The 23377-nt window shown below is 40.9% G+C and overlaps 1 protein-coding gene, 1 non-coding gene and 1 pseudogene across 3 annotated transcripts in view; 1 reads left to right on the forward strand and 2 right to left on the reverse strand.

The window, feature by feature from the left end:
- Positions 1-119: 119 nt before the first annotated feature.
- Positions 120-194, reverse strand: Trnas-aga (transfer RNA serine (anticodon AGA)). The gene has a single exon. It is a non-coding gene; the product is annotated as a tRNA-Ser (tRNA).
- Positions 195-2609: 2415 nt separating this feature from the next.
- The window catches only part of Pdpr (pyruvate dehydrogenase phosphatase regulatory subunit), a 55262-nt gene continuing 34494 nt past the window's right edge, over positions 2610-23377 (reverse strand). For both annotated transcript variants that reach the window (XM_047529677.1, XM_047529678.1), the window contains 8 exons: positions 17075-17230; positions 16510-16643; positions 15986-16134; positions 14735-14847; positions 13722-13816; positions 12346-12435; positions 8442-8624; positions 2610-7331 (listed from right to left, as the gene is read on the reverse strand). In XM_047529677.1, coding sequence (XP_047385633.1) covers positions 6927-7331; positions 8442-8624; positions 12346-12435; positions 13722-13816; positions 14735-14847; positions 15986-16134; positions 16510-16643; positions 17075-17230 — 1325 coding nt within the window. In that variant the 3' untranslated portion in view covers positions 2610-6926. The remainder of the gene's footprint in view (positions 7332-8441; positions 8625-12345; positions 12436-13721; positions 13817-14734; positions 14848-15985; positions 16135-16509; positions 16644-17074; positions 17231-23377) is intronic.
- Positions 7898-23377, forward strand: part of LOC124967411 (superoxide dismutase [Mn], mitochondrial-like) — a 31154-nt pseudogene continuing 15674 nt past the window's right edge.

A 23377-nucleotide genomic window follows, 5' to 3' on the forward strand; every position in this document is an offset into this window, starting at 1 on the left:
AAAATACAGGAAGGATAAAGCAGAAACTACTGAGATTAGTTACCTTCATAGGGTATATGGGAACCAGGGTGTAAGGGCATTAGGAGTAGTGACACTTTGTTTACCTTGTATAGTTAGTGTGTTTTTAGTGCTGGGGTTTGAACCCAGGGCCTCCAGCATTCTAGACAAGCACTCTACCACTGAGCTACACCATCAATCCTACTTTGGGCAGTTTTGACTTTTAGAACCGTATTAACATTTGGTATAGTCAAATATAACATGAAATCTTGAAAGATGAGGGAAACCCTATGGTGGAATACTACCAGGAATGAAGGACCATAGCTGTATTTCAGATAATTAAAAGCCACACTAAAATGAAAAAAGAACCAGCCTAGGGAGCTTTTGTCCAGTGTTTAAATTCTGCTCTTAATCGAAATCAGAAAGAAATATGAACAGGCATTGGCCCCTGATTAGAAAGTCTGTTTCTCACAGGAACATAACAGGTGTGCTTTCTGTGCATTCTAGCATTGAGCAAATGCATGAATGTTTATGAGGATAAAGGTCGCCAGGTTTTTCAGTGTCAGAGAAGGGTGTTACAATATGGAGGGGGATAACTAGAGCAACCCTGAGGTGGTTATTAAATCATGGTTTTTAAGTGTGTGAGGATGGAAGGGCTGTTTTCCAGCTCTGCTGAGAAGACTTAAAGGTAATCCACCCCAGTGGAATGAGCACTCTTAGTTCCCAGGTCTTGGTTCCTAAAGAGTCTCACCTGACAGGAGTCAGAGCTTGAAGAAATGACTGATTCTGGATTGTGGCTAGGAAGTTACAGATTAATGAGCTTGGAGCATCTGATTGTACCAGGAAGTGAAAAGTGGTCCCCAAATGATGGATCCTACCAAAAGTACACAGGAATGAGTTTAAAAGGACTCCTAGCCAAACCTTGGATTTTTTATATTTTAATTTTTTTGAGGCACTGGGGATTGAACTCGGGGTTTTCATATGCTAGGCAAGAGCTTCTACCACTGAGCAGCATCCCATCCCTCTTTATTTTTGTTTTGAGATAAGGTCTCACTGGGTTGCCAAGACTGGCCTTGAGCTTGCAATCCTCCTGCCTCAGCCTCCCAGTAACTGGCATTACAGGTATATGCCACCATGCCTGACTTTCCTTGAGCAAGGAAAGAACCCATCATACAAAATAGAATCTGTGAGTCCATATGGGTAAAATAAGTACAAATTAAATTTGGAAAAAGGAAGAAGGAATGCTGACATTCAGAGTACCAGGAATGCCAGGGCAGCTCCAAGGCATCACAACTGCTGTTTCACCTGGCATTCTGAGGGGCCTAAGTCATGACATCGCAGATCTCAGGGTCTGAGGATCCTGACCAAAGCCTTTCATGAAAACAGCCAGCTGGAGGAAAGGGCTCATCCTTTTTTTTTTTTTTTTTTTTTTAATTTGGTATCAGGGATTGAACCCAGGGGTGCTTAATCACTGAGCCACACTCACCGCCCTTTGTTTTATTTTGAGACAGGTCTTGCTAAGTTGCTGAGGTTGGCTTTGAACTTTTTTTTTTTTTTTTTGTGGGTACTGGGGAGTGGACTGAAGGACACTCGACCACTGAGCCATATCCCAGCCCTATTTTATATTTCATTTGGACACAGGGTCTCAGTTGCTTAGCACCTCGCTTTTGCTGAGGCTGGCTTTGAACTCATGATCCTCCTGCCTCAGCCTCATGAGCTGCTGGGATTACAGGTGTGTACCTCTGGACCCTGCTGGCTTTGAACTTCTGATCCTCCTGCCCTAGCCTGCGGAGTCTCTGGGATTATAGGCTTGCTGTCGTACTTCTAACGAAAGGCAGATGCAACTTGAATGGTGATCTATTGACTGTAAGGGGCAAGAGTGGTTATGGTGGTCATATTCAGAGATGTGAAGCGAGAGATTGTGGAAAGCTAGAGTAGAGGGCGGGGAGGGGGAGGGGGAGAGGAAAAAAAGATCAGGGAGTGAGTGGTTCTCTCCCAAGGGTAGTGGTTGGTCTATTTGGGGCTAGTGCTCCTGGAGTAAACAATAATCTTGATTAATTTTAGTAACTTATCAGCGTTCCCTTTAGGTATGGAAGTGTAGGGGTGCACATTTGAGCAGAGACCAAAAAGTATAACAGGATCATGGGCTAAGCAGACAGTTCAGAAAGAAAAGTAAAAATGTCCTGTGTCCATATTGTCTTGGGACAGGCAACCCCTGGACATCACTGGAGTGGCAGTTTAGTATAAGAGGTGAAATCATCTCCAATCTTGAGGACTTTGGTTGAGGCAGTATTGTCTGAGGTGATGTCATCTCCAATGGTAAGATTTTGGGTCAGTGTAATGTTATCTAGGAACTGGGGAATCTTTCAAGCAGGTACCCACGTCAGTTGGTGTGGGCCCTAGCATTTGTCATAATTGGTGTGTCATGTAAGTAATAAAATCTTCAGATCCTGTGGGATTCTCATGTAGAAATGCAAAAAATGGTTGGATAAGGTGGTTCTTCTCTTGGGTGTGAGGAAGAACAGACCCTTGTCTCCCACACCAATAGCAGTTCTTGTCTAGTGGTTTTATGTAGTGCTTGTCCCTTGTGGAAAATATAAGGACATGGCAAGAGAAATCAAAATGTCTTTATTCATTTATATACCTAGTACCATGAAAAGAAAATCAGTTGAAACCCAGCTGGCTACAAAGACAGTGCACACTATTAATAACACATTCATGGAGGGCAGAAATGCTCAATCACCCTATGCGCCCAAAGTCACCTGGACTCTTCAGAAAAGATGCCATTTACTCAAGCACCTAGAGTGTCTTCAGGATGATGTGCTAACTCTGCACAGGAACGGGGGGGCTGAGCTGAACTGCACATTTAAACACAAATGAGTTACAGGACTTTGCAGTTACAGTGGTGTTATACATCCCAAGAGTTGACCAGAGTAATGTGAACTGCATGGCTAGAAAATTCTTCACAGAAATGAGCTGCAGAACTGTCTACCTCATGCCCATTTGTTCGGAGGAATGAGAGACTGTGGGGTAATGGGAACCCACAAACTGAAATGAACCTTCCTTCTCCCATTCTTCCAACCTTCATCTGCCACCTGACATTCTGGAGTGTAAGGCACTAGAACTGGGCTTGGACAAAGAGGTGCTCCAAGTTCCAGTTCTTGGTGTGCAAAGGAAATCCTGGCACAGATGTTTTGAAACAGATGCTAAAAATATCCTTGCCTCCTCTTATAGTTTTGTCCTTCACAGGAAAACAAGGAGGCAGAGGATTAAAAACACAGGTGCACCTAAATGTGAGAAAAATGGCCTGTGAAGAAATGCGTAATTCTTCAAAAGATGCAGACACTCTGCTCAGGAAAAGTAAGAATCTTACACAGGGAACAACTGTGATGTCTAATGGACAAAGAGAAGGCAAAGACATATAAAAATCATTCTTGTGAAAAACAGTGCACTGGTAGTGATAAGGGACTGTAACAGCAAGCCCCACACTGACGTGAATCGGGGCCTTACAACTCAGCACCTTTAAGTGGAAGCAGAAAAAGAGGTGGTAGAGGGAAGGAGGTACTACCAGACAGACCCACAGCTCACTTGCCACTTACTGCATGTACACAAGATGTGGTTAGAACTCAAGAGCAAACTAGTTCATCTACCATTTCCATGCACTCACCTGCTTACCAGCATCCTTGATTCATGTGCCTGCTGGTAAGTGCAGGATGAACATTCTTTACCAGTAAGGAAAATGTGCCTATGTTTTGTTGAGGGGCATGTTGGGGACGGAATGCAGAGGAATATAAAGTGGCAGAGGGTTATTATTCAGTATTGGCCAAGGGTTATTATTCAGTATTGGCCAATGGTGACCAGAGTTTTTAGATATTATAAAGGACCCCTGTTAACTACCCTGGCCAAGAAGTAACATATGAAAATAAACCTTGTAGCTCACTTCTGAAAGCAATCTTATGCAACTGCACCACCAGGACAGTCCCCCAGGCCTGGTACTAAAACCGTAGAAGATTCCCTTCTGTCTCAGGTTCTCTAAGGATGATGTAGATACATTCAAATGTCAGCAAATGTGTCCATACACCATAGGATAAGCAGAGCCAGAAATCAAGGCTGTGGGGCATCTTAGGAAGCAAAGCATACTTTCAGAAAGCTCCTACCATTCATTCCCATATTGCCATTGCCACCCGTGAGGAAAGAGGCTAACATTTCAAATGCATGCACAGCATGGTAGTACACTACACCATAAGAGCTGAAGATTTATTTTTCATGTTTTACTTTTTTGGAAGCAACAGCCTAGGAAAGCATGCAAGCAGGTAAAACTCTTAGCGAGTACAGGAGAGAGAACCAGGAATGGCACACCTCCTGGCAAGAACCAAACTTAAGTGGCTAGGCTCCACTGCTACAGAAATGGGCTGAGGTTTAATCATTGAGCTAAGTGATCCCTGTGTCTATGGCCTGATGCAAATCTCCCACATTTTGGGGGTGCAGAGACCCCTGGAAGAACTCTAGAAATATAGTGGTATGTTCCGTTTTCTGCTGGAGCCTGTTCTGCCTATGAGGTGCTACTGTGAAACTGTCATGCAAGATTAAAGGATATCAAGTAGGCTGAGCAGTTAGTTCTTGTCCCTTTTTGCTCTTAAAACTTTCTGAAGTAGAGGTGATCTGACTTCAGTGCCCATGTCATGGCAGAGAGATCTTTCCAATGCAAATTTAAGTGACTGTGGTAGTGCTAAGAAACAGGATTTCCCCTGGCATTTCAAGGGCTAGACATTTCAAGGGCTAGGACTCAAAAACCTTTCAATACTGGATCCTGAGCTCTTTGAGGCCAGCAAACTTTCTGTTCTTGGATTCAACAACCATTTGCTGACAAGATAAAAGGAAAATGTAGAGAGCACAAGATGTGATGACGGGTCATTTCAAAGAGAAAAAACTACCCAACCACCTAAAGCTAAAGTCTACAATTCCTTAAATCTAATTGGTTCCTAGGGTGAGGTGTCACCGCAGGCAGATCCATATAGCACCACCCTTAGTAAATCAATTAAGACCACCTCCACCCAAAAAAGATGGGACACTGAAGTCAGTAAACAAGTAGGAATGGTCTAGCTGGAGGATAGCAAGTAATGTCTAGAAGGAGCCAGTCTGAGTGGGTAACAGGGATTCCAAAGAATTGCCAGAGAAAGTGGATACCTGAGAATTTAAAGCTGCTCTAAAGAAATGAAAGGATCTCCTTTAATATACCTATAGAATTAACAGAACTTTTGCTTCCAAGATGTCAAGACAGTGAGGCTACAGCTGAATTAAATTTCTAATAGCAGTTTGTGCACATGGAAGGGGAAGTGAGGTTTTGGGGCTATATTACATAGTCTGTGACATCCAAGTTCCACCTTCAGAAAATCAACATTGCTTGAAAGTGTAGAAGGCATCCTGGGGCACTATACAAGGCCAGAGAGAGATGGACAGCTGGAAGGAAAAGTTGGAAAGCAGTCCTCCAGCTTCATGGAAGACTCTCAATGATCCACATGGTCATTCTGTGAAGCTTTGTTCCACACCAGGGAGACAAAGTTCTAGTAGTTCTCTGGAACTCAGCATGAACAGCAAGGTTTGATCACTCACCTGGGATAACCCACCCAATTTCTCCCTGCTTTAAAGGGAGGGCAATGTATGGTGAGCTTGTGGGCTGACTGCACATGGCAGATGTGAAGCTGAGCTAGGAGTCACTTGAAAATAAAAATGGGATGACTGACGTTCAAATAGCTAAAAGAAGGGCTTTTTTCTTTTTGGTACTGGGGATTGAACTCAAGAGGCACTCAACCACTGAGCCACACCCCAAGCCCTATTTTGTATTTTATTTAGAGACAGGGTCTCACTGAGTTGCATAGTACCTCAGCCCCTTGAGCCACTGGGATTACAGGTGTGTGCCACCACATCTGGTGGCAATATTGTTTTAACAGTAGAAAATTTTGGCCTTGGGGGCAGTATTCCTTCTGAGGTCAGAACCTTTCAGTTGGGAAAAGCAACAAAATAGGCAACAAAGTTTTTCCCTTTAAAACACTGGCATAGGGCTGGGGATATAGCTCAGTTGGTAGAGTACTTGCCTTGCAAGTGCAAGGCCCTGGATTCAATCCCCAGCACTGGGGGGGAAAAAAAAAAAAACCACTGGCATATGTGTTCTCTAGGAAAGAAAAAACAAGCTCATCACAGAGATCGAGAGTACCAAGGGATAAAGAAAATGATAGGCACGCTGCCCTGACCCAAAGATCTGAAAATTTTGTTCTGGAAGGAAAAGGAGGATAGTGCCACATTAACTGCTTGTGCTGCAGACCAGATAATATCCATGTGATGCCTCTCATCAGTGAGGTAGATGATCATCCTCTTGCTAGAGGTATTGGGTGCCAACCTACAGCACAGTGGAACAGAATGATCTGCCTAAAAGGCACAAGCTATTTCAGGAGCCACATCAGACACACAGGTGCTCCACCAAAATGAACAAGTTACTCCAAAAAAACCGTAGCCTAAGGAGAATGGAGCCTTGTCCTGAGGCCTGTACAACACCAGTTTGCTTTGCTGTAAGACACAGAATTTGAAATCTGACACAATTTATCACCTTACAGTTCCACAAGTGGAGCCTGCCTCTGTCCTCCTGTCAGATATACTTCTGCCACCATGGGAATCTGAACAGGGTGAAAGGATGGCAAGAAAAGCCCAGAGTATTAGGAAGGGAAACTGCAAACAGGAGGAAAAGATGGAAGGGAGAGAGAGGCTGCAAAGCAAAAGTTTAAAAGTAGGTCAAGTTTAAGAGTATATCAAGGAGGTAAGAGATGGGAAGCAAAGGTTTAGTAAGGAGGGACAGGGTCAGAGGAAAGAAAGAAGCTCCTGAGGTGATGTTCCTTGGGATGAGATGATAGGGAGGAGGTGAGATTGCCCTGCCATTACTTCCCATGTAAATCACTCAGCTCCACATCATCCTTTCGGCGCTTGTGGGCAAAGAGGGAAGTGACAGGGTAGAGCTTAGCCTTGGCCTGGAACCGGTGGCCTGCAATGTCAATTTCGTATTCTCCCCGGTTAATGAAATCAGCGGTTACCACCTGTTCTTCACCACTGTCTTCAGAAAAATTGTGCACAAAGCCCAGGCACACGTGGCGCTCCAAAGTATAGCTATAGGCACTGCTAGTGGTTTTGCCAACATACTGCCCATTCCGGAAAATGGGCTCTCCCCACCAAGGCCAGAGGTCCAGGTCTGTGTCATGGTCATCCAGAATGAACATGGTGAAGCGTTTATACACCCCATTTTGTTTCTGCTGCAACAGAGCTTCCCGACCAATGAAATCCATGCCCTGGAAAAGAAAAGAAAAGCTGAGACATCTGTCTACACTCTGACCCTTGGAACATGAAGCAGCCTGGGTGCCCTGATGTCACTGCAAAGGAACGTAGCACCCTCACCCACTCCTGTTGGGTTTTGGGAAAGGGCATGAGTACCACTACGTGAAAAGCTGCATTCACACTACAGAAGTCACCATCAGAGAATTTTTGTAACAATAAAAGCATACATTTTTCTTTTTTGTAAGCAGTTTTGATCACAAGACAACACAGAACAAAAACATTTAGAAAAATCAACATTCAAAAATACTTGCTTGGGCTGGGGAGATAGCTCAGTCGGTAGAGTGCTTGCCTTACAAACACAAGGTCCTGGGTTCAATCCCCAGCACCGCAAAAAAAAAAAAATACTTGCTAGACTTGTTTTAGAAAATAAAGTCCATGCATGTCTACACGGATGCATACTTTTATAATAGTTTTCATTTTCCAGAATAAGTTATTTTTTGCTTTTATGTTACAGAAAGTTATATATTAATTGCTCAAAAAGAATACAATAGATCTATGCACTATTGGGAAGAAGTACCAAGATATATGTTGTAAAAAAAAAAAAAAAGATGAGGGGGTGCAGTATATCACCATCTAAGTTAAAGTTGGGAGGGGAAACACCCTAGCATTCTTGCACTGTACTGATGCTCTCTTAAAAGGAAACAAACTGCTTGTTCTGGCAGAAGGGGACCAGAGATTGGGTGGGGTTCAAAGATGGAAGGAAGACTAATTTTTCAAGGAACATTCCCAAACTATGGTTTTCCATGAAAAACATACTCATTACTTAAAAAAGTTAGATAATGGACTATAAGATGACTAATTTGTATAAATATTTGTGACATGCTGATGAATCACCATAATCAACTAGAAAAACTTCCCCTGGCGTGCCCAATCCTTTAGAGAGCAAAGCACTGAGGTCAGTGTTGTCTGTATTGTTTTAAAAGATGCTTCTCCCACAGGCAAGTCTTCCGTTCTGAGGATACATCCTGACTGACCTAGTGCTTTAACACTTCTCCAGCCACATCAGCTCTTCTTCACTGCTCAGGAAGCTGAGTGGCAGAGGACAGTCTGGATAAACACCGTACCTTCTCTAATTTCACCCAGGACTCCCGTCCACATTCCAGGGGAGTGGTGAGAGTATTTAAATCCTGACCCCAGAAGGCGAAGAACTTCTCAATTCGGAGACTGCGAAGAGCATAATACCCAGCATTCCGGATTCCATATTTCTGCCCAACATTCATCACTTCATTGTATACATGCAGAGCATACTATACAAAGAAAGAAAAGGTTAGTAACCAGCAAATCTTCAGAATTAAACATGGAGTATGTCTGGAAATGGTGATGTCTAACACGTGTTGATGTCTATTAATGTGGACTGTGGAAAGCGGATGAGCCCCTGGTCATCAGCTGATCCTGTGGCATTGGCAAAAGCCAAGCCTGTGAAATATTCCTTGCCAAAGGCAAGGATGTTATCAACCCTGACTCTCAGCTCTGACACTAACAGTTACCAGACATCCCAGGACAGTGGGTTCCCTGGGTAAACCAGAATGTTCCTAGCATTGCAACAGTGCAAAAAAAAAAAAAAAAAAAAAAAAAAAAAAAAAAAAAAAAAAAAAGGATAAAGGATAGCTGCAAAAAAATGTTTCTAGCTCTAACTTTTTAATGCACAAAGAAGCCTCTGACAACTCACAAGCCTTAAAGAATTAACAATGCCCCTATAGTTTAACTTCCTGATGATGAGACCCTATATAATAAACTTTTGGAGCTAGTTCTGGGTCACTGTTCATCAGAGGGCAGTGTCCCACCTGGCCCCAGCTTTCCTTAATAAGTCTCTGTTTTTCTCTCCATTTCTGGTTGCCCCAACTCAAGAATACTTTGTCGATGCTGCATAGGTCATGGCAGTGGACAAGGGAGAGATTGTAGAAAACTCCTAGGACATCTCGCCCTCAACAAATCATGGCACTAGAGCCCAGCATTAAACATGGGGTCACTCCAACCTACACTGTAGAGTTCACAAAAGCAGGATGATCTTTCACTTCTCCAAAATGCAAGGTGATTTCAATATATAGAAAATATTAAATAACCCATAGAAACACTCTCACCATTTGGTAAATAACCAATTTTATAATTGTTTCTATAATAGTCCAGTCACCCTCCATGGTCTGTAACCTAGTTCTGCCATTCCCTCACGCACTGGCCCAAGCTCTGAAAACCCAGGCTCTTACCCATAACTCTAGATGTGCATGCATGCATCTAATTTTTCACATAGATAAGGCATATCTTAGAAGGAAGAAAGAAAAACTGTTACTATATTTATATAAGATTTAACCCTGGAAATCCCAGAATCACCTTAAAAACTATAAACAGTAAGATAATTTACTAAGGAAATGTTAGGGGAATAACATACAGATAAAAATAGCTTTCAGGGACTGGGGTTGTGGCTCAGTGGTGGAGCACTTGCCTACATGGGTGAGGCACTGGGTTCGATTCCCAACTGCACATAAATAAATGAATAAAATAAAGGTCCATCAACAACTTAAAAAAAAAAAAAAACTTTCATGAGTCATATAAGAGTATCATGGGGGCTGTAGCTCAGTGACAGAGTGCTTGCCTAGCACGCATGAGGCACTGGGTTCAATCCTTAGCACCACATAAAAATAAAAAGGCATGCTGTCCATCTACAACTACAAAAAAAAAAAAAAAAAAAAAAAAAAAGAGTATCATGGAACAAAGACACCCTCACCCATTCACCGTAGCAGCAGCAACAAAATATTGAAGAACTGAATAAAGAAAACTTCAAAATACCTTTGAGGGACACCAAAGAACCTGAATAAAACATACAAGACATACTAAGTGTCTTGGATTGCCAGATCCACTACATCATACGAATGTCAATTCTCGCTTCAGAAATGTAATACAACCCAAAAAAATGGCAATAGAATGTTTCTTGTTTGTTTTTGAGACAGACTAAGTTGCCCAGGCTGGCCTCAAACTTAATCCTTCTGCCTCAGCTTCCCACACAGCTGGAACTACAGGCACACTCCACCATTCTTGGCTGTTTTTGTAGTACTGGGGTTTGAACCCAGGGCTTTACACATAGTAGGCAATTACTCTACCACTCTGCCACTGAGCAATATCCCTGCCCCCAGAAGAAAACAAGGAAACAGAAATTGTTTTTTTCTCCAGTTTTTCACTGCAAGAAACAACAAAAATATATATTACCTTAGATTGGGAAGGTCCTTTCCAAAATGAATCAAACTTCAGAAAGAAAAGATTGATGAATTCAAGTAAATAAGTTTTTAAATTTTTTGAAATTTAAATGTAACATTTTCTGTCATAAACAAAATTTCAAAAACCCTCCTATGTGGCAAAATGAAAATGGAGGGCTGGGGATATAGCTCAGTGGTAGACTGCTTGCCTAGCATGTGTAGAATCCCGGATTTGTTACCCAGTGCTGCCAGAACACCACAAATCAAATAAGTTGGAAAAAATTTGCAACTCAACACCAAGGGCTGTTTGACACAGAAAGAATGCCTACAAACTGATTTAAAAAGATCGATAATCCAAAAGAAAAATGGACAGGACATAAGTAGAAGAACTCATTGATGAAACATTCAAGTGAGCACTTACTATGGGCCAAGTACTCCTCTAGGTGACAGGAATAGAAAAGTTAGCAGGATAATCTGATGAATAAAATCAAATATATTTTATTAGACAGTGATAAGTGCTATGGAGAAAAAAGGATAGGGAGAACAGCAACCTGCAGTAGGTCTCAGTGAGAGGTGGCATGTGAATAAGACCTGAAAGAGGGGAGGCTGTGAGCTTGCGGGCATCTATCCAGGGCAAGACATGCCAAAGGAGGGAGAAGAGTTAAGTGTAAAGGGCCCAAGGGAGAAGCAGAGGCCTATATGGGATGTTCCAAGACTAGCAAGAGGAAAAGGAGCAGAGTAGATGTCCAAAGCCAAGCAACAGGGTAGAGGACAGGTTGGGCCCCATAGACTGGCTTCTACTTGGATGAAAATGGGTTTTGAAAAGCCAAAGGGAAATTAGAAATGTACTGACGAATTATTTTGCCCCTAATAGGCTGGCAGAATCCTCAGGTTTGACAAGAGATAATAAGGAAAAAAGACACTGTTACATACCACAGAAATTTTAATAATAGCTAAAGACTGGAAATACCACAAATGTCTATAAGTGCTAGTCTAGTTAAGTAAATTATAATTCAACTATAAAACAAGATATACTGTGTCATTGTTTAAAAAAAAAAAAGGAAGCTCTTTCTCTTTAGGGTGCTGATATGGAAAGATCTAGAAGATAAACTGTTAAGTGGAAAATAGCCAAATGAATAGTATGCTTTCATTTGTGTTTTTAAAAGGGGGCTAAGAGTGGAATGTAGCAGTGCATACCTATAATCCCAGCTACTGGGGAGGCTGAGGCAGGAGGGTAGCAAGTTCAAGGCTGGCCTCAGCATCTTAGCAAAACCCTGTCTTAAAGAAAAGAAAGAAAGAAAGAAAAAAAGAAAAAGGGCTGGATATAGCTCAGTGGTAGAGTGGTTGCTTAGCATGTATGAGGTCCTGAGTTTGAGTCCCAGCACCACCAAAAACAAAAACAAAAAACAAAACAAAAATGGGGGAGGAAGACTAAGAACTCCATTTTTAAATTTGCTTGCATATGCAAAAAATCTGCAATGACATTGAAAAAAATTAATACTAATACATTGGTTGTGGTTGGTGAGAACTGCTTAGATAGTGCCAATCAGTTTTATATATTTCACATATATTTAATTTTAGAGGTTATTTTAAACCATGACTGTATTAACTATTCAAATAAATTAACTTAGAAATTATAAAGTATCTTCCATGCAGCCAACCTCAATTCCCAAGTCCCAATCAGATACAGCTTTTCAAACCTGCCAATGCTCAGGAGCTTTGGGAAAGCCAGCACTTCTCCCAGTGTTCCTGGGAAAAGAAATCAACTGAGCCCTCTCACCTCTATGGGGATATAAAGCATGAATCCCGGCTCTCCTGTGTGGGTCATGCTCATCACCCGGATCCCGTTTGCATAGCCCACGCTCATCTCCTGCAGAGACAAAGGCAGCAGTCAGTATAAGAGGGCACCACGCAAGTTTGACAAGGGAGTGAATGCCTCACGGGAACGCTTTTATTAGCACTGTACCCTCTGTTTTAACTCTAATGTAGACACAGTTAAGGAAAGCATTTTATCCTGAAAATAAAGCACAGCCTTTACAACATCTCTTCTCATGAATATCACCCATTTCTGGAGTTTTAGCCATGACCATTTAGGGAAGTGACAGCAGTCTTTGACAAGCATGAAATATTTCTCTTTACCAAGTCCTGCTAAAGATTTGGGTTTACCAAGAGTGGTGGTGCATGCCTACGATCCCAGTGGCTTGGGAGGCTGAGGCAGGAGGATCTCAAGTTCAAAGTCAGTCTCAGCAACTTAGTGAGGTTCTAAGCAATTGAGAGAGACCCTGTCTCTAAATAAAATATAAAAAAGGACTGGGGATGTAGCTCAGTGCTTAAGACCCCTGGGTTCAATCCCTGGTACCAAAAACAAAAGGAAAATTAAAGACTTGGGTTAGTCAGGAGTACCTGAAGACTAGACAAGTGTCTTTTCTTGTGGACTTGAGATAAATTCTGGCACCTGCCACAAAAGACAATGTCTGATGCCTACAGAATACAATTTGTTTGCTACTCTGGATCAGAGATTAAGCTTCTAATTTTTTAAAGTATGCTAGGTTAGCAGCTCAGTTACCTACGAGGGCCACCAATTCAATCACTGTCCAATAAAGGAATGAGTTACATCTCAGACAGCATTAATGCAAACCACTTGTATAGGAAGTCTGCCATGATTCAGCACTCACCAGATACAGGCACATGGGCTATTTCTTCAAGCAGCAGACAGGGCACTGTGTGGGGTCTGCTGGTGGATAAAACACAGTTTTCTATGTTTTCACTACCTTGCATAGGAAGGAAAACTCAATAAGAGGGTGGATGCCAACTAAAGGTGAAAAGTAAAACTGTAGCCAAACATAGTGATGCACACCTATAATCCCAGCAACTTGGAAGGCTGAGGCAGGAGGATTGCAAGTTCAAGGCCTACCTGGGCAACTTAGCAATACTCTATCCCAAAATTTAAAATAAGAAAGGAAACTAGGGATATAAGACGTGGTAAAGCGTCCCTGGGCGTAATCACCAGTAAAATAAAGACATGGTCATTTTGTTTGCTTAATAAAGCTCAGAACACTTTGTAGGTGTTAATGCCATAATAAGAATGTTATCTGCCACTCTGTAAAAGAAAATAATCTCTGCTCATTTGAAAAACAAAACTTTATTTGCACATACCTTGCAAAAGAGAGTTGGGAAGTGGTCTGGAGTCATGGGGGCATAGGACAATTCAGACAGCACATCTACAGCTCGAGGACCAATTAGATTGAGAGCTGCATGGAAAAGAAAGAAAAATGTCCAGCCTCTCCAGGTGAACAGCTGACCAATGCAAAAGGTTTGTTCTGGAACTGCCAGTTGTGGCCTGGCCTGGCTGGTAGAACCACAAAAGTGTTCCTTTGCTTAGGCAATCCAGGAATGGATGTCAAACACCCCCATTGTGGCAACATGACAGTGCTGCATGAAAGCCTGGTCATATGTGTACTCTATTTTATAGGAAGACAACATTCTAATCTCCTCTACAGTGAGGTCGGTATGTAAGACCAAGTCCCAGCCAAAGGGACACTTAGCTCTCTGCACAATTCCCATTCTCTGTCTTCCCAGTATAGCTACAAGATGGAAAAAGCCCCAGTTCCAAATCAGTACCTGGAAAAGAGCTGTGCACCCACGCTGAGCTTAGCTTATGCTAATTACACATCAGCTATGCAACTTTCGTTCTGTAAGAATCTGCAGGTTGCCAACCTCATAGCAAGAAGTCAATCACATTTGCTACTAATGACAAACTGAGAATGAGGGCCTGGGAGAGTGAACACTGGCAGGTAAAGGGGCAGGAGTCACATGGGAGGCAAGGTGGGAGGGGTTAAAACCTGAAAGGAGATGATTATAGGAAGGGCTGGTCCCCCGACAGAACTGCTGAGAAAGAATCAAGAAATTAAGTCATTCTTAAAAACACTACCCATATGAAAAAAAAAGATAAGGTGAAAATTTGAAGAACATATTATGTAATAATAAATACAAAATTTTTAAGTTATTCATCCGAACAACTACTTAAATAGAAAATGAATAAAGTGGGGAGGTATCAGATCAACTTTCTATGACCAGAGATTCTCTAAGAGTCCAAAGGCGGCAAATATGGAAGACATTTGGATCAGTTGGCTTTTTCTCATTTGGCTGACCCTCTTAGGTCCCATTACCAGTGTATTTCCAGGTGACGTCCTCCAGCAGCAGGTTGTTGTCTTTCGGCATGTGTTTCTTAAGCCAGGCCCAACAGTGGACCTGCTGGTCGGTTGGAGAGATCATGAAGAAACTGAAAATGAGACCCCAAGATGATCAAAACCAGGTAGCATAAAAAGCTCAGGAATAAGTTCTCTAGTTCCAAAGACCCACTGAGAATACTGGGAAATGATCCTTTAACTTTCAGGAAAGGCCTGCAGCATCATTATGGGATAAACCACAAAAATGACAAAATAGAAAATTCAAGCTTCTTGTTAGTGTCAAGAAGTTATACAGACTTCCTAACATTAGGCATCTTTTCCCAGTAGCCCATCTAACTTCTACGACAACTATTTTCTGTAATCTGGTATTTTTTTCTCCCCCACTCTGAATTATTTCTGTTTAGGGCTGACCATGAGTTTAAGAAATGGTAGTTTGTTAACCCGGTAGCAAGTATTTAATTACATTTGCTGCTAGTGACAAACTGAGAAAGAGGGTCTGGGAGAGTAAATAACAGTAGTGGGGCAGAAGTCACAGAGGTAAGGGGAGAGGGGTTAAAACCTGGACTGGAGTGACAGAAAAGGAAGGGCTGCCCTACCATTTCATAAACCATTTCACAAACCCATGGTCAACCCTAAAGTGAAAAATCAGCAAGGGAAAAAAAAGCAGATTACAGAAAATTTGTGAAAAGATCATAAGTTTATGAAATGGGTTTTTTAAAAATTTTTATTATATATTTTTTGGTACCAGGGGTTGAACCCAGGGCCACTCAACCCCTGAGCCACATCCCCAGTCCTTTTTTTTTTTTTTTTGTGGTGCTGGGGATTTGAACCAGGGCCTTGTGCTTACGAGGCAAGCACTCTACCAACTGAGCTATATCCCCAGCCCCCAGTCCTTTTCATTTTATTATTTATTTATTTATTTATTTTAATAGGGATTGAACCCAGGGGTGATAACTACTCAGCTACGTCCCAAGCCCTTTTTATTTTTTAGCCCTTTTGAAGACAGGGTCTTGGTAAGTTGCTTAGGGTCTCGCTAAGTCACTGAGGCTGGCTTTGAACTTTCAATCCTTCTGCCTTAGCATCCTGAGCCGCTGAGATTACAGGAGTGTGTTACCACACCCAGCATTAAATGAGTTTTTAGTCCCAGGAAAAGTACATCAAGTACTCTGCTACAGAAACCGTAAGGAATCAGCTTGTTGGAAGAACAGAGTGGGATGGTAATAATCTCACCTGCGCTTGTTCAGGCGTGCGATGCTACAGTCATTTTCATATCCTCCCCCCTCGTTGAGCATGCCAGTATGTACGATGTGGCCCACGGGCACATCCAGATCGTTGGAGAAGAGGTACTGTAGAATTTCTAGTGCCTGATCCCCAGTGGACTGCAGGGCAGAGAAGGAAGCAGGGAACGTGAGCTCAAGAGCAGCTGGCTGGTAGCATGGCTGACCAGCACTGCACCTTGCTGAGAAAATTCAATAAGCCAGCACCCATGTGATAGCATTTGCAGATTTACTCTACTGTAAGGCACTCCAGACAAAGCTAGCTAGCTACTGAGTCTTAAGATAAATGAGCCACTTTAGGCAAATTAAAAACTAGACACAAGGAGCTGAAGATTCATAAAAATGAGATAATATAGATAAAACACTACAATATGTCAGAGTTCTTAAATAATTAGTTTTGAAGTAACATCAAAAACAGGAGCATTCAATAAATATGACAAGTTTCCCAATCTTTTATTTTGGTTCGTGAATACTTACTGTTATCTCAAACTTTGTGAAAGAGGACATGTCGATAACACACACTGCTTCCTTACAGCACTTGACTTCAGCCTCCACAATGTCAAACCAGTCTGGCTTGTAGAAAGTCTTGCTCTGTTCCAATGCAAGGAGGTCTGTGGAAGAGAAAAAAACAAAAGGTGGAGAGAATAGTCAGGGATTTACACTGGGGACTTTTCCTATATAGTCTGGTGTAGCCTAGCAGGAATTCATTATTTATTCTTCCAAGAACACATTCTAGGTTTACACATAAGGTTTACAAATAAGATTGTATTTTTTTGCGGGGGAAGGAGGTACAAGAGATTGAATATAGGGGTGCTTAACCACTAAGCCCCATCCCCAGCCCTTTTTGTGTTTTATTTTAAGACAGGGTCTCACTAAATTGCTTGGGGCCTCACTAAGTTTCTGAGGCTGGCTTTGAACTTGTGATCCTTCTGCCTCAGCCTCTCAAGTCGCTGAGATTACAGGCATATGCCACCATGCCTGGCTATAAATAAGTTTTACTGATTGCCACTTTAAAAAAATTAACAAAAATGAGACTTCTTGCCTTTGTCAGGTGGAACAAAGTACTTTGGCCTCTCAAATCCATGTTTCTCCATCCATCTGGCTCCTTGTGCATCCAGCCGGTCATAGAGAGGAGATGTGCGTAACTGCCTACCTGTCTGGAAGTCCCAACGGGGAACCTTCAGATCATATATCAGAGCTAGAACAGACAAGAGTCTATCAAAGTTCGAGTCACAGATTCTGGAGCTGAATATCCAATATTCACTAAACTTGAGTCGTTTCTGTTCATGACAGCGTAATTTGCAGGCTAATGTAGCCTGATTTGTCAAGTATTACCTAGTATTAATAGGCATGTGCCAGGAAAAAGGACAATACTGCAAGAGCTGACCCTAATCCCATATAAAGCTATCTACCCAGAGACTCATGGTCTCTATTCACAATTTTATTTCCAAATTAGTAGGCAGAAACAATGAAAGAAAAGTCATAGTTCTAAACTTTGCTCAACTCCACAACAGAGATGAAGATTATGTCTAAGGACACAGGTGGATAACAAAATGTGAAAAAATGGTACTTGATTCTTTGCCTGTGTTGTTGGGATCTCAGACCCCTTTCAGGTATTTTTTTTTTTTTCTCCCATAATTGTTAAACCATTTCTGAAGCGAAAGGATACACAGTAAACCTTCATTTCGTGGCTCTGAAATCTGAGAGATGGCACTGTGTTGTCCCAGTGACATTATTCGCATAATAAAGCTAGGGTCAGAATTCATTTTTCTTCATGTCCAATCTGCAACAGTATTAAGTAAAAACAACCAGAAGAGTGTAATCTCTAATCTCTTCCAAAGAAAAGACCTGACCTCACTCTAGAACAAAGGTACATTGGGACGGGGGTGGAACGGATGTTGGGAGATTGAGGAGGATGAAGACAGAGTTTCTTGTATTATGACAACTTCTCAACCTCCTCTGGTATTATAGATTTTACTTTCTCCTTCCCTATTTTCTATCATGCCTCCAATTTCTATTAGGAGAATCACGGAAAGACACCAAAAGTGTCACATCACCAAGGAGAAGCTCAAGCTTAATTATAATTTGCACAGATTCTAAAGTAACTATGGGCAGAAGGGTTGGGAATGTAGTTCAATGGTAGAGTCTTGTTTAGCAAGCATGAGTCTCCAGCACTGTAAAAACAAAATGAAATAACTATAGGCAGGAAAATCTAGGCTTAAACAGTATATCATTTTAGCAAAAATATTTACCAAAATTAACCTTAGCAGTTAAACATTCTGCTTCTACATCCTTCATCTCCTAAGAATTTAAGTTGTCTGCCACAGCTGAAAGTGAGCACTCAGATATCAAAGACCATCCAAAGGTCTTACCATGAGTATCATTTAGCTACTAAGCTAACAATGCAATTTTGACCTAGAACAGTGTTCACAGTAATATAGAAACTTTATTCCTTTTTTTTTTTTTTTTTTGTGGGGGGGACAGTGGGGATTGAACCCAGGGGTGCTTTACCACTGAGCATCCTCAGTTTGTATTTTGTTGTTTTTTATTTATTTATTTATTTTTTAATTAAAATATTTTTTATTTTTACAGACACATTTTGATTCCTTATACACAAATGGGGTACAACTTTTCATTTCTATGGTTGTACACAATGTATGTTCACGCCATTCATGTAATCATACATATATATATAGGGTAATACTGTCTGTTTCATTCTGTTTTTCCATCCCCACTCCCTCCCACCCCTTTTTCCTCTACACCATCCAAAGTTCCTTCATTCTTCTCTTTCCCCCATCACCGCCCATCGTTATATATTGTCATGCACTTATCAGAGAAAACATTCGGCCTTTGGTTTTTTGGGCTTGGCCTATTTCACTTAGCATGATATTTTCCAGCTTCATCCATTCACCAGCAAATGCCATAATTTTATTCTTCTTTATGGCTGAGTAATATTCCATTGTGTGTATGTACCACAGTTTCTTTATCCATTCGTCAGTTGAAGGGCATCTATGTTGGTTCCACAGTCTAGCTATTGTGAATTGAGCTGCTATGAACATTGATGTGGCTGCATCACTGTAGTATGCTGATTTTAAGTCCTTTGGGTTTAAACTGAGGAGCAGGATAGCTGGGTCAAATGGTGGGTCCATTCCAAGCTTCCTAAGGAATCTCCACATTACTTTACAGAGTGGCTGCATCAATTTGCAACTCCACCAGCAATGTATGAGTGTGCCTTTTTCCCCACATCCACGTCAACACTCATAATTGCTTGTGTTCTTGATAATAGCCATTCTAATTGGAGTTAGATGAACTCTTAGGGTGGTTTTAATTAATTTGCATTTCTCGAATTACTAGGGATGATGAGCGCTTTTTCATATATTTGTTGATCACCTGTATATCTTCTTCTGTGAAGTGTCTGCCCATTTCCTTAGGCCATTTATTGATTGGGTTCTTTGTATTTTGGGTGTAAAGATTTTTAAGTTCTTTATAAACTTTGGAGATGAGTGCTCTGTCTGAAGTGTGTGTGGAAAAGATTTTCTCCCACTCTGTAGCTCTCTTTTCACATTATTGATTGTTTCCTGTGCTGAGAAAAAACTTTTTAGTTTGAATCTATCCCATTTATTGATTCTTGCTTTTATTTCCTGTGCTGTGGGGGTCTTGTTAAGGAAGTCTGGTCCTAAGCCAATGTGATGGAGATTCAGGCCTACTTTTTCTTCTATTTGGTGAAGGGTCTCAGGTCCAATTCCTAGATTCTTGATCCATTTTGAGTTGAGTTTTGTACAGGGTGAAAGATAGGGGTTTAGTTTTATTTTACTGCATATGGATTTCCAGTTTTCCCAGCATCATTTGTTGAAGAGGCTATCTTTTTTCCATTTTAAGTTTTTGACACTTTGTCTAGTATGAGGTTACTGTAGTTATGTGGGTATGTCTCTGTGTCTTCTATCCTGTACCACTGATCTGTCTATTTTGATGCCAGTACCATGCCATTTTTGTTACTATTGCTCTATAGTAGTGTTTAAGGTCTGGTATAGTGATACCTCCTGCATCACTCTTCCTGCCCAGGATTGCTTTGGCTATTCTGGGTCTTTTGTTCTTCCAGATGAATTTCATGATTGCTTTTTCTGTTTCTATGAGAAATGTCATAGGGATTTTAATTGGAATTGCATTAAATCTGTATAGCCCCTTTGGAATTATGGCCATTTTGATAATATTAATTCTGCCTATCCAAGAACATGCGAGATCTTTGCATCTTCTAAGGTCTTCCTCAATTTCTTTCTTCATTGTTTTGTAGTTTTCATTGTAGAGATCTTTTACCTCTTTGGTTAGATTGATTCCCAAGTATTTTATTTTTTTGAGGCTATTGAGAATGGAGTTGTTTTCCTCATTTCCCTTTCAGATGTTTCATCGCTTATGTATAAAAATGCTGTAGGTTTATGTGTGTTGATTTTATAACCTGCTATTTTGCTGAATCCTTTGATGAGGTCTAGAAGTTTTCTGGAGGAGTTTTTTGGATCCTCTAAATATAGAATCATGTCATCAGCAAATAGTGACAGCTTAAGTTCCTCTTTTCCTATTCGTATCCCTTTAATTTCTTTAGTCTGTCTAATTGCTCTGGCTTGTATGTCAAGAACGATGTTGAATAGAAGTGGTGAAAGAGGCCATCCCTGTCTTGTTCCCGTTTTTAAATGAAATGCTTTCAGTTTTTCTCCATTAAGAATGATGTTGGCCGTGGGCTTAGCATAAATAGCCTTTACAATGTTCAGGTATGTTCCTACTATCCCTATTTTTTCTAGTGTTTTGAGCATGAAACGGTGTTGTATTTTTTTTAATTTATTTTTATTGTAAACAAATGGGATACATGTTGTTTCTGTTTGTACATGGAGTAACAGCATACCATTTGCGTAATCATACATTCACATAGGGTAATGAGGTTTGATTCATTCTGTTATTTTTTCCTTCCCCCCACCCCTTCCACCCCTCTTTTCCCTCTATACAGTTCCTCCTTCCTCCATTCTTGCCCCCCTCCTACCCCCCATTATGTGTCATCATCCGCTTATCAGTGAGATCATTCGCCTTTTGGATTTTTGAGATTGGCTTATCTCACTTAGCATGATATTCTCCAATTTCATCCATTTGCCTGAAAATGCCACAATTTTATTATTCTTTATAGCTGAGTAATATTCCATTGTATATATATATACCACAGTTTCTTTATCCATTCATTAATCGAAGGGCATCTAGGTTGGTTCCACAGTCTGGCTATTGTGAATTGAGCAGCTATGAACACTGATGTGGCTGTATCTCTGTAGTATGCTGATTTTAAATCCTTTGGGTATAGGCCAAGAAGTGGGATAGCTGGGTCAAATGGTGGTTCCATTCCAAGTTTTCTAAGGAATCTCCACACTGCTTTCCAGAGTGTCTGCACTAATTTGCAGCCCCACCAGCAATGTATGAGTGTATCTTTTTCCCCACATCCTCTCCAGGGGTGTTGTATTTTGTCGAACGCTTTTTCTGCATCAATTGAAATAACCATATGACTCTCATACTTAAGTCTACTGACATGATGGATTACGGTTTACTGATTTACAGATGTTAAACCATCCTTGCATTCCAGGGATGAGCCCCCACTTGATCGTGGGACACAATTTGCTTAATATATTTTGGATATAGTTTGCCAGTATTTTGTTAAGGATCTTTGCATCAATATTCATCAAGGATATTGGTCTAAACTTTTCTTTCCTTGACGTGTCTTTGTCTGGTTTTGGTATCAGAGTGATACGAGCTTCACAGAATGAGTTTGGTAGGGTTCCCCCCTTTTCTATTTCCTGGACTACTTTGAGAAGAGTTGGAATGAGTTCTTCTTTGAAGGTCTTGTAGAACTTGGCTGAGAATCCATCTGGTCCTGGGCTTGTCTTGGATGGTAGGCTTTTGATGGCTTCTCCTATTTCATTGCTTGATACTGATCTGTTTAAATTGTGTATGTCCTTCTGGTTCAGTTTGGGAGGAGCACATGTCTCTAGAAATTTGATGATGTCTTCAGTATTTTCTATTTTGTTGGAATATAGATTTTAAAAGTAGCTTCTCATTATGTTATGTATCTCAGTGGTATCTGTTGTGATATTTCCTTTGTCATCACAAATTTTAGTAATTTAGTTTTCTCTCTCCTCTTTGTTAGTATGGCTAAGGGTTTATCTATTTTGTTTACTTTTTTAAAGAACCAACTTTTTGTTTTGTCAATTTTTTGAATTGCTTCTTTTGTTTCAATTTCATTGATTTCAGCTCTGATTTTAATTATTTCCTGTCTTCTACTACTTTTGCTGGTATTCTGTTCTTTTTCTAGGGCTTTGAACTGTAATGTTAGGGCATTTAGTTGTTGACTTTTTATTCTTTTCTTAAATGTGCTCCATGCAATGAATTTTCCTCTTAGTACTGCTTTCATAGTGTCCCAGAGATTCTGATATGTTGTATCGTCATTCTCATTGACCTCTAAGAATTTTTGTATCTCCTCCCTGATGTTTTCTGTTATCCATGTTTCATTCCATAGCACACCATTTAGTCTCCAGGTATTGGAGTAATTTCTGTTTTTTATTTTGTCATTGATATCTAATTTCATTCCATTATTATCTGATAGAACAAAAGGCGGTATCTCTATTTGTTGTTTTTTATTTTGATGCAGGGTCTCACTAAGTTGCTGAGGCTGAACTTAAACTTGTAACACTCCTGCCTCAGCCTCCCAAGTCACTGGGATTATAGGTGTGCATCACTATGCCTGTCTCAAAAACCTATTTGAGCATAAACATGTCCAAAATACTTAGATATCATTTGGCAAAGTCTGAGAGTAGTTTCTCAGTATAGGAAAGTGAAATTAAAACTTGTCAGAACCTATAATTTGGTTAAGTTCCTGAAAAAAAAGCTGTTGCCAGGCATGGTAGCACATGCCCATAATCACAGCAACTTGGGAAACTAAGGCAGGAGGATCACAGGTTCAAAGTCAGCCTCAGCAATTCAGCACGACTATAAGCAACCTAGTGAGACCTATCTTAAAATAAAAATTTTTAAAAATTAAATTTTTAAAAAGGGGGGTGCTGGGATATGGCTCAGTGGTTAAGTGCCCAGGTTCAATCCCTGGCACTAGCACCCCCAACCAAAATAAAAGCGGTCTCTACAGGCTTACTAGACAATAAATCAACAAGGTAGAACTAGATAAGGTAGAACAACAAGTGAAATGAAGAAACCAAGGGCTGGGGTTGTGGCTCAGTGGTAAAGTGCTTGCCTAGCATGTGTGAGGTACTGGGTTCAATCCTCAGGATCACATAAGAATAAATAAAAAACAAACGTTTTTCTT

This window comes from Sciurus carolinensis, chromosome 16 (genome assembly GCF_902686445.1).
Source record: "Sciurus carolinensis chromosome 16, mSciCar1.2, whole genome shotgun sequence".
In the NCBI taxonomy this organism is placed as follows: Eukaryota; Metazoa; Chordata; class Mammalia; order Rodentia; family Sciuridae; genus Sciurus; species Sciurus carolinensis.